This window comes from Trichechus manatus, unplaced genomic scaffold (genome assembly GCF_000243295.1).
Source record: "Trichechus manatus latirostris isolate Lorelei unplaced genomic scaffold, TriManLat1.0 scaffold00006, whole genome shotgun sequence".
Lineage (NCBI taxonomy): Eukaryota > Metazoa > Chordata > Mammalia > Sirenia > Trichechidae > Trichechus > Trichechus manatus.
The window spans coordinates 26643749-26654815 of record NW_004443942.1 but is presented as its reverse complement, the minus strand read 5'-3'; the positions used below and the strand labels follow the sequence as shown (position 1 = coordinate 26654815).

General features: G+C 39.9%; 1 protein-coding gene across 2 annotated transcripts in view; it reads left to right on the top strand.

Annotated features, from left to right (window-relative positions):
- SLC1A2 (solute carrier family 1 member 2) overlaps positions 1 to 10569 on the top strand; it is a 189247-nt gene extending 178678 nt beyond the window's left edge. Inside the window, exon 11 of one of the 2 annotated variants that reach the window (XM_004369797.3) lies at positions 3348 to 10569. In XM_004369797.3, the coding sequence (XP_004369854.1) occupies positions 3348 to 3419 (72 nt within the window). In that variant the 3' untranslated portion in view covers positions 3420 to 10569. Of the gene's footprint in view, positions 1 to 2433 lie in introns of both variants that reach the window. The other variant, XM_023738370.1, reaches the window with a different exon arrangement.
- The last annotated feature ends 498 nt before the right edge of the window (positions 10570 to 11067 follow it).

The window sequence follows — 11067 nt, the reverse complement described above, 5'->3', positions numbered from 1 at the left end:
TGGGTTCTCCTCCAAGCTGTTGGATGCTAAGGCTGCAAAGCTTGATAGGCTCTGTCTGGTCTTCACTGTAACTAACCTGATGTTGTCAAAGATGGAGTGTCATGGCCAGAGTGAAGCAAACTTGGAGAAATCTGGCAGGTGAACAAAGAGACAACTCTGGGGGTTGGTTTGCTAAAATGGTTCCAGGCAGCAGCTGAGGACAATACAAATCCAACACAAGTGTCTGATATCTCTTGTATTCCTGTTGGTAAGTCTTCATTTCTTAGTTGGCTTCTTCCTGACTTACTTCTGGGTCATTCCAAATAAACACCTCAGGCAACTGAGGGTGACACAGAAGCAAGTCTATTTACCAGACTGAAAAATAGGTCCAGAATTCTGGTGGACCATAACAGTCTTTTTTTTTTTTTTGCTCATCCCCTTTGTGTCAGGTGCACGTGCGGATGAACCATGGCTCACACACAAACCAGGGAGGGAATCCACCCATCTAGAGGCAATTGCATTAGTGAATTGACTTTTAGTAAAAATGTTTCAAATTGTTCGATATGCAGGTGTACTTAAAGGGCACATAAAGTTAGTGTTTCCCACATTTGAGTGAATGTGCTGGATTATTTCCCAGCAAAATGTCAGTTTGGGACCATGAGGATATTGCCTAAAGACAAAGAACTACAATGCTGGGGCCAACATTCCAGTGGACTGGCTTCGTGCTCTGTGATATTTAGCAAGTACTTGTTATGTGCCTTGTAGGGTTTAGTTGAATGCCCTATCTCTTTCCTGTGACCTCCTGTATTTTGACATTTATTAAGTTTCTGTTGAGTGCCCATTATCTGCAAAGCCCTGAGTTAGGCACTGGGGGACAGCAAATGAATGTGTAATTTGGTAGTGGAGGCAAGATGTAGACCCAAATTACTACCATACAAAGAAAAAAAAAATATAGTAAGAAACAAAATGAAATTGTCAGGAGTCAATTTTTTTTATTTGGCAATTGTATGTAAAATAATCCTAGCATTTAATTGCCTATGGCGTGGCCCATTTGGGGCTTCTCAAAGGGCTTTGGTATAGGACGTGTTTTGAAAAAGAAGGTATATGGGCATGGAAATATCTTTAGATTTCATACTTCTTTGAATTTTTTTTTTTCTTAGAGACTATCAAGCACATCTGAAGACGTCTGCTTCATTTTTTTAATCAAAGTAATTCATAAGAAGCAAGCCCATAAAAAGAGAGAATTTGTCCCCAATTTTCATTGCTGTGTTCTAGTACCTAAAGCCGTGCCTGGCATGTAGTGGGTACTCAATAAATGTTTGTTGACTATATCCTTTTAACATCTCAATCCCATGGTTTATTTCAGATAAAGTTTTTTCTGGAAAGTTCCATAGAGATAGCAATTCAGTCTCTATGTAATATCGACCATCCAACCAGTCATCTGCAGACTCCTTGGTGAATTAGCATTTAGATGGTCAAATGGCCAAACTGATCAGGTCATGGAGATGATGAAAATGGCCATATTGGTTTAATAACCATTTTAGCTATTTATTGTTTTCAGAGAAGCAATTGGGCTGAGCTCAGTGAAGATTAATTGATCCTCAGTATTTGCTAGGTGGGTCAGTTTTACTCTTATTGTACTAGATCAGTTACCTCTGTCAATACTAACATGGGCAGGGAGCACCCAGACCTATGGAGATGATTTTACTCCTTTTCCAGAATATCCAGGTCACATTTATGCATTTTTTAAAACTTCCCTCTGGTCAATTCTCAATCTCACTGTTTCCCATTTTTTAGAACTGAGATGGGAGACATGAAGTGCTTACTGACAGCCCTTCCTCTTTTTGCTTTCCTATCACCCTGGTGGTTGAGGCGGAGACGGGTGGAATGGGTTGGGCAGGGGAGTCCCAGCTTCCTTTCACCCAGCCAGGAAAGGAAATGCCAAGAAAGCTGTCCCAGCTACATTTGAAACATAGGTTTCAGTCTTTAAAAAAGAAAAGAAAGAAACCTCCCCCATGTGCCATCGGGTTCTTCCAAAGGCACCACAATGTGATTTATAAATTTGTGCTGCTATTGATCTCGTTCATCCTTGAAAGCCAAACAGGCACATTCAAGGTCATCGTGAAAGGCGGCTTTCTCTAGACAGACAGTCTGTCCCTGGCAGCCTTTCTCGACAGTTCACTGAAGAGGAAACAACTTTGCTGCAGCTCTGGTCAAAACTTTAAGCATTGTTACGTTACGCTGGCCTCTCTGTTTTCAAAATCATGCCTGGTAATAGTCGTTTGAAGTTATGCAATAGCTGTTTTATTTTAATCAGCATAACTGCATGTGGAGCAATTATTGCTTATTGCACAGTTTGAAAAAATTTGAGGGGATAGTGGGGGCTGGAGGAATGAATGGATTTTTATTTTCATTTGCTTGGCTTGTGAAGGGCACTTGCTTTTCTGTTCCTAGCATGTTGCGTGTGCTCATAATGCATGTATTTCACTTTCACGTGGGTAAGAAGAAGGTCAAATTTCTTTCAAACATTGCTGCGTTTGTCATGTCTCCATATCCCAATGCTTCCATAAATCCAGTCTCTCCATTATGTGGAATATCAGTCGTGGGTTTAAGTTTGCACATGACGTTGAGGACAGACAGACAGAAGGTAAGCTAGGAAAACTACATAGAAGTGGAGGGGAAAACTTCCCATTCTGTGTAAGGGTTCAGTTTGCTTTGAGCCAGGGAAACATGATATAGACAGTTTGGTGGTTATATATGATTACTAGATACCGACACTGAAATAATTTAGATATACAAGGTCACTGATCTCAGGCTTTTAATCCTCCTCTCTTAAAAAAAAAAAAAAAAAAAAAAATCTTTAAAGCCTAGACAGCTTATTTGGCAGAGCTAAACCTTGTGTGATTTCTGATTTTAAAACTGGGCATGTGTATAACCCACCTGGCCTCATTGTAACTGAACCTTTCCCATGCATGAGTAGAACTAGCTGCCTCATTCTGGATTTGTTCTCTGGGGTTGTACGGAGTAGCACATGGACACTCTTTTCTAAGGATTGTGTTATTGTGTGATGGGTCTGTGGGTAATTAGACACCCCCACAACCCTAAAAGCATAGTAGAAGTTAACTGCCCAAATTGTGAAGTATCTGTAGTCTCTCGATACTACTGAGGCAAACATGTACATTTTAATGTTCATGAATCAGTGTTGAAAACCAAGATAGGTTCAAAACTAATTTGAAAGGGACGACATTTAAAGCAATATTCAAGTGATACGGTCTAGCCCTACATCTGGTGCTCCTCCACATAACCCATGGAATTTTTTTTTCTAGTTCATGGCCTGTAAGCTAGATGTTGATGATAATTATTTTCAGGTAACTCTGGCAGCCAACGGAAAGTCAGCCGACTGCAGTGTTGAGGACGAGCCTTGGAAACGTGAAAAATAAGGATATGACTCTCAGCAAATTCTTGAATAAACTCCCCAGCGTATCTTATGGTAAAAAATGATATAATGATTAAACAAGCTTTCTTTAAAGAAGGAAAAAAACCCACAGATATTTCTATGTTTACTTAATCTGTTAGCTGAGGCTTAGAGGCGCTGTTGTGAGTCGGTCATGATAGGCACGGTGCTGTGTCTTTGCCAAATAATGCTGCATAACTGTCTAATTCTCTCACTTGTATTATTGTTTGAATGGATGCTGCTGGAGGAGTCAGTTTGAATCGAAGACACATTCTTGCCAGCTTCCCCTTTCTCTCGAGATGCAGAACGTGGATGCTCTTTTCCCAGGGGACACAGCTGAAGCAGTGTGGTACACTCCAGGGACTCGGGATAATGAGCAAACACACAGTATATTATTCCTTAAAGTATTCTCCATGTCTCGTCTTGTTACGCACAATAGATTTTGTTAGAAGTCTCTAGAAGTCATTTCCCTTAAAAGTCTTGTAGAGTTTGGCACCTGTGTTGATTAAAAGCAAGCCCCTGTCTTAGGGAACTCTGACAGTTTATTTTCTGTAGCCTCTTTAAGCTAAATGTTTCAACGTTTTAGTGGGAGCCATAGTCTTAAAGGAAGTTGATTATGGAGCTCACTGCGTCTCTCTACCCTACTCTATCTGGTTTGTGTGAATAATTATTGAAAATTCGAAGTATGTTTATAATTAGTGGTAAATATGATAATGGTTAGGAAGTAATTTACATATGACCACTGTATATATTGGCAAAAATAAAGAAGCACAGTCAATATAAATTTTAACCAGATTCATCTATAAAAATTCATATATATTTGGTTTACGTTCACTTGGAATAGTGAAATCAAGTGAGATTATTAGATCTCTATTTCACTTTCTTGTTTTGCCCCTAAGATCCTTCTTTGGGTTCTAACAAAAGAGACACTTTTAATCCCCATCTTGTTCAGTGATATTCTCATCAGCCTAGAAGGCCTAATCATTTTACTCTCCTTACATATGGAGGATAGTTGTGTTGGCTGTGCATCTTTTAATTCCGTGTCTTAAAAAACAAAAAACTAATATTTATCTAATATGCAGAAAGCTTTTTGTTACATTGTATCAAAGCACATAAAACTAGTTACAGGACACAGTTGGAAGCAGAGCCAGTCTTCTTCTCTAATCTTCTCTGTGCAAAAGAACAGAAAACAAGCATGTGCAAAATCGTATAAAGGTGACATTCCTATGGCAGAGTCTAAACAGCCTTAAACCGTGAAGTGGGATGACTGTACACAACTCAATATAGGCGATCTTTTCAAGGCTGTGAAAGTTAGAAGGAATAAACCATATATAACTGGAGAAGCACAATGCCTTGCATGCTGTAGGCACCCAGTGAATTCTTATTGATTGATTATGCAAACTAAATTTTTTAATGTCTCTGCTATCATTTACTATTGAATAGCCCGCAGTATTTTCCTAGGTTGCTGGGTTTGAGAGTTTGTTGAGGACCTGAACGTGAATAATTGAGAAATATAGCACATTTGACTCTAAGGAGTACGTAGAACTTGGCCCACACGTGGGAGTAGGGTGTGTTATCCAAAGCGAGCAGATGGATGCTGAGATATTCATGAACAGTCAGAGAACGCAAATTCTCTGAGGTGAGGTGTTATTGACATCACGTACCATTTATTACCTACTCCTTCTGACTCCTCTCTTCTAACTCAGACACCTTTGAAACATACAAGAGACATGAGTTTCAGTTGTTCTTGTCTCTTAAACACGTTATTTTTGGAAAAGGATCACTATCGAGCAGTATTAAGCAGCTTTTTTTTTTTTTTAAAAAAAAAAAAAGAATGGCATTGGTTTTCATTTTCATTAGCTGCCAAGTTACCAAGTGGCTGAGGATGTGCTGAAATGTAGTAGTGGAAAATGCATCCTTTAGAGCAGACCTTGTGGGCTAAGGGGACCTGGATTTAGCTGTGAAACTGGTAAGGGTTGTCTTAACTCAAGTGGTGCTCTGAAGAGCATGTTTATGGTGAGTAGAAGGATCTAGACAAAGCATCTAGGAGTTGTTGAAGGCCAGCTTCGTGCTTGTATACACTGACGTGTTTCTCAATGAGTGGTCAAACCCTGAATCCCAAAATGTATTTCCAGAGGATTGTCTTCCCAGCACTCTGCCTGAAAGTCTTTCCAGTTTGTTTATCTTCAGTTTTTTTCCTTAGCCGTCCTGTTAGCCAATAAATATATAAAGGGACAATATGTTCAAAAGAAATAAGGTGCATAAAGGTTAACAAAGCAGGCTTTTTTAATTTCAGACTCTGCAGTTAAGTCTCATGAAAATATACTTAGGAAATCACACTTAGCTGGAAATGCAATAAATCATATTAAAAATAAACAATTTCTAAAATTCAGGACTAGCATGAAAATTCAGGATGTATGTAGAGCTGATGTATGAATATATGCTCTGGTTTTTTAGGCCTAATTTATTCTTCCCATGCCACACCCATTGGGGTTTCCTTGCCCAGCATATGTGCCATAAACAGAACAAATGAATCCAGAGTATACCTCTAGTGACCTTTTTGTAAATGGGGTATGTATAACCTGTCAGTTATATGCAGAGATTTATATTAATAGATCCAACACAGATATGAATGCTTGTAATAGTCCATTAATATACGATAATGCATACATGTTATATTTACATACAGACATAGCAGGCCGGATAGATACATGCACTGCATCGTGTAAGAGGAAACCGGCCTGTAAGTCAGTGCTTTGGCATCACCATTGCGTTTTAGACTCATTCAGCTCCTTATAGGGAATCAGAGAATCGTTTCAGGAGTAAACCAACTAAGTCAACTTTTAATCCTTCCCTTTCTCATTTTTGCCCTTTGGGGAACCCAAGTGGAATCTCCATGTGATTACTAAAATCCAGTGGATCAAATCCCAACAGTAAGAAGAATGAATTGTCTCTCAAGGTAATGCTTTACCGCAGAGCTTTCAGGATGTGCCTGTCTCTGCGCTGCGCAGAGCAAGGAGCCCTGGTGGCACAGTGGTTGAGTGCTTGACTGCTAACTGAAAGGTCAGCAGTTTGAACCCACCAGCAGCTGCTCCCGTAAAGATTTCTGCCTTGGAAACCCTATGGGGGCGGTTCTACTCTGACCTGTAGGCTTGCTATGAGTCAGAATTGACTTGATGGCACAGAACTGCAACAACATGTAAAAAGCATCAGAGACTCAAGGCGATCATCTAGATTGTACAGATCCTCAATACGGGACTTCAGGTGACAATGTCTGTGCCAAATAACTATCAGATTCAATCTTTTACTTCATTTTGGGTGTGGAAAGACAGCCTATAGTCTCGTTGCCTGAGGAAGGTACCATGCCCCCCAATAGACAAATATTTACTTCTTCTCTCTAACCACTAGTCAGCCTAGATGTTTGTGAAAGCCTAAAGAAAGAGTGCCAAGATGCCTAGCTCCTGGATTTAGTTGTGGAAGCTGAGAAAGGCTTAGCGGAAATTCAGCTCACAGGGAGATATACTCCTGTTAGGTGATGCCAGGAATCACAATGACCATTTGATTAGAGGATCTCTGGCATTTCCACTAGCGCATGGGGAAGTATGCCGTTTGCAAATTTGTCTAGTCTAGAAGCCCTTTCAGAGTGGATGGGTGGGGTAATCATCTACTGGGCCCAAAAAGGAAACCCAATCCTGTCATGTTTTTGCAAACCATACCTCCCTTTGCTCTCCGTAGCAAAAGTTATGTTTTAATTTTTCACTTTTGTCGGAATCAAGGTTTCTACCTGTGTAATATTTTCCCATTAAATACAGCAATAAATACAAGTAGTGATGTACATGTCTCCATAGTTCAGACTCTTGATAAACAAGTCTCAGCAGCGCTCGCCTGGTTTGATGACTAAAAGTACTCAGCGTTTACACCCAGTGGAGGTGGTTCTTCTTGCCTAGCTGCTCTTTAACTCTTGGGACCATGCAGCTGTCTGGGTCGCTGGTTTAGCTTTGCTTATTCTCCAATTAAACTCATTCCAAGCCAAGAAGAAGGACCAAATGGAATTTTCAATGACTGTGATTCTTGCTCTTTGAATAAGGTTATAGGTGCTGGGGGTCTAAGAAGATTAAAGTAAAACAAAGAGCTTGAAAGAATTCTAAAGTGAGAGTTTTGTAAATCTAGTTGTTAGGGAAGATTTGTGGTCTCACTGTCTGGGGTAATTTCTTCCAGCTAAAACCTAGTAGAAGGGCCAGTGAGTGCCAACTCCATCAGGTGGCACAACAGGCAGATTGTTCTCGCTGGGTGAAATGAGTTAGAAGCTTCTCCTGCAACATTTGCTTGTGGTTTCCCCTAAGGAAAAACCCAACTTCCTCCTCCTTTCTTCTTATTCCACTCATCATTGCTGCTTCTTAAGAGACAACTCTGTGAACGACCATATTACGTTAGTACGAGGGTTGGCTTTAGAATAGATGACAGGAAAGCTTAATTAGATAATATATAAACTTCATAGCATAAAACAGCAAATTCAGATCATGACATAGAGATGATGAGGAGCACCATGATTTGGTGGAAGAAACATCTGGATTAGACTCAGCCAATTTTTAGCTATGTGACTTACATGAGTCACTTTACCTCTGAACCTCATTTTTTCCCATTTGTAAAGCAAAGAGGGTGAATTAAATGATTAAAACCTCCTTCCAGCTCTAAGAACCCATGGTGTTGTGATTCCGGCTTTAATTTATTCTTTCTTAAGGGCTTACTACCACAGAATAGTACTTATATTTTAAGTTGGAGGGGCCCACAATAGTTACTAATCAATTTAAATTTTTCTCATTCCCTTTGGGGGAAATTAAATTCAAGCTTCTATTCACTTGATTTTTTGCAACAAAGTTGGAAGATGGCCATGTTAATCCACAGCTTGGTGTTTTGGGACACAGACAGACATCCTTTTATAAAATTGCCCTTTACGTAAACTCACCGTCCTAATACAAGTAGCGATTTAGCTCAGGGAAGAATGCACGTGCCTAGTGTCACCCCGAGAGGACTGGACGAGTGTACAGCCTCACCCAACCTCTTGCATCATTTGTGCTGTTGCAACAGAGCCCACTCTGAATACCCAAAACACACAGTTTTTCTCCAAACAGTCCTAACTGCCAAGACAGTATGGGAATTTGGGAGCCTTTGGCAAATAAACTTGGACACTCTTAAGAAATTTGGTGCAAGACTTAGACAGTAATAACAACTGTCTGTAAATACTTTTCCTCCCCCACTTATGTGCATTCATGCATAGCCATTTACAGGTGAGCCCGGCCCAAGTCCCTTCTTTGGAGAGATATGCAGGAATGTTTGATGGAATTCATTTTCCAGTTTTCCTCCTGGTTTGCTTTTTGATGGGCATCACATCACGCATAGAAAAGCTTTAACTTACTGCAATGGAGTTTTGCTGACTACCATTGCACCCTTCAATGCCTGAGGAGTTCTAGGGTGGATGGCTTTGGGGATCATTTCAGGAAATCCATGGTCTGCAAGTGCATGTCACCAGCCGTGATCTTTGAACAACCTCTTGTGCTTTCTGGCACTGCTGCAGCGGGCCATTGCTTTCATCGTTGCTCTTTGTCTGGACTTCTGCTAAGTACAGAATAGAGTTGATGTTGTGTTGTGCGTACCTTCATTACCAGTAAAGACTTTGGTTCTTTAGATATGAGGGTGCCAGATGTTAAGCTAGGTAGGATTAAAAAGATGTTTTTTTTTCCCCATTAGTGCAGCAAGATAAAGACTTTCTTAATTGACCCATCTAAGAACTTATAGAAAAGTGAGAGGATTCCCTAAGTTCTTATTTCATTCACCCTAAATAGCATCCTGAGTAATTCCTCATCTGTCAGTTCTTTGTTTTTCCCCCTTTGTCCAGCCTTGCTTCGCTTTCCTACCTCTGGCCAAATATCCATTTCTATTTTTAAAAGTCTTTCTGATTATTAGGTAGGGCCCTTTGTGCTGAGAATAAAATCTGCTACTGGAATAGATCCCACCGTTCAGCAGTCATCACTTGACCAAGAGAGTGGGTAGCAACAGGTGCCCAGTTCCCCTAGAGACACCTCCAGTCCCTGGGTGAGTGTTGGAACTAGCAACTGACTGTGAGCCTTGTTAGCATCCCCAGTGGAGACGGGATGATGCAGTCAGAGCCTTGCTCCTTCTGGGGCTTTGTTTCTTCCCCTGGCAACCATTTAGCCTGCCTGGAAACGGCTTGATGCCTTTGTAGGCGAGAAACGCACACACTATTACTAACCAAGGAGGTTGGTCCAGCACATCTCTGAAGTTTCTCCCCCATGGAGAGAATTCCCTGAAATGTGTGATCAGAAAGCTATTTGCTTAATATTCTGTAAGAGTTCATTTTCTTACTAGAAACTCACCTTTTGGCATCTAGATTTTTCTGCCAATCACCTTAATGTCCTCTCTTCCTCCTTCCCCTGGAAAACCTCAGCATTGGGTCTCCATGCTTCACGGCATGGATCAGATTATCTGATCACTGTAGAGACTGTATATAAAATGCTACTTTTGTGAGGATTTTTGTATATTGTTTTTCTATTTGTTTTCTACAGTTTGAGGGGAGAGCTGGCAAACTGTGAGTCTAATTTGATCTTGCTGCCAGCAGATGTATTTTGGCTTCCTGGTAAGAATCTATGTTACCAGGGACAATATATTGCCCTCTGATCAGTATTGTACCCCAAACCCACAAATTCCTCCAGCCCAATCTTACATTCTTTTTTAAAACAAATACCCAAGCTTCTTTGCTATTATTTATAAAGAGCATGAGAAAATGTATTTCTAATCTTGGATGTTATATGTTTAATATTAATTTAGCCTTTAGTAATGTTACAGGTTTTTATCTATCCTTCAGAAGTCATAAAGAACTCAGTGTATACTGAATTAATCTATTTAGTATCTGTAATTTTGCAGACAGATATTTTCTTAAGGTATTTTCTATATAACTACATATATAGAATTATAACTAATTAGAGCACAAGAAGGTTCTACAGCAATTTACAGCTATCGGTTGTTTCCTGAGCACATAGTCACACTTGAGAAATTTAAGAACATAGTCCTTAGTGATGCAATGAAGAAAATGACCATTAAAAAAAAAAAAAAAAGTTGCCATCGAGTCACTTCCAATTCATAATTGCTTAAATTCCTTAGCTGGTTAGGAAATACACTTGAACAAGTAATCTTTTTAGCAAGAGGAACAGTGCTGACTGCTTATTTTGGACACCAGGACTTGTTTTTCCAGCTAAGCATTCCAATTTTACTTTCCTCTAAAAAAGATCAAGGACAAGGTGATAGTAGAAGAATCATTTCTCTATCAGAATCCCTCATGCCTTCCTAATTGTTTATGTGAAAGTTGGCTCAGGAAAACTCTGAGTAGCAGAGATTGGAGAGTGAATGCTAGGAAGCAAATCAGGACAGATTTGTTGCTGTTAATTCTTGCCAAGCAAATTGATAGTAAATGTCACTTTGTTACATGAATTGAGCACATATTTCTAAGAAAATAAAAAAACATTTTTAGTACCAGCTATGAAGCAATACCCTATCACTGGGGGCTGGAGGTGGAAGCTTAGAGTCACACTGAAATTGTTTAGAAGAATTCCGGGTGA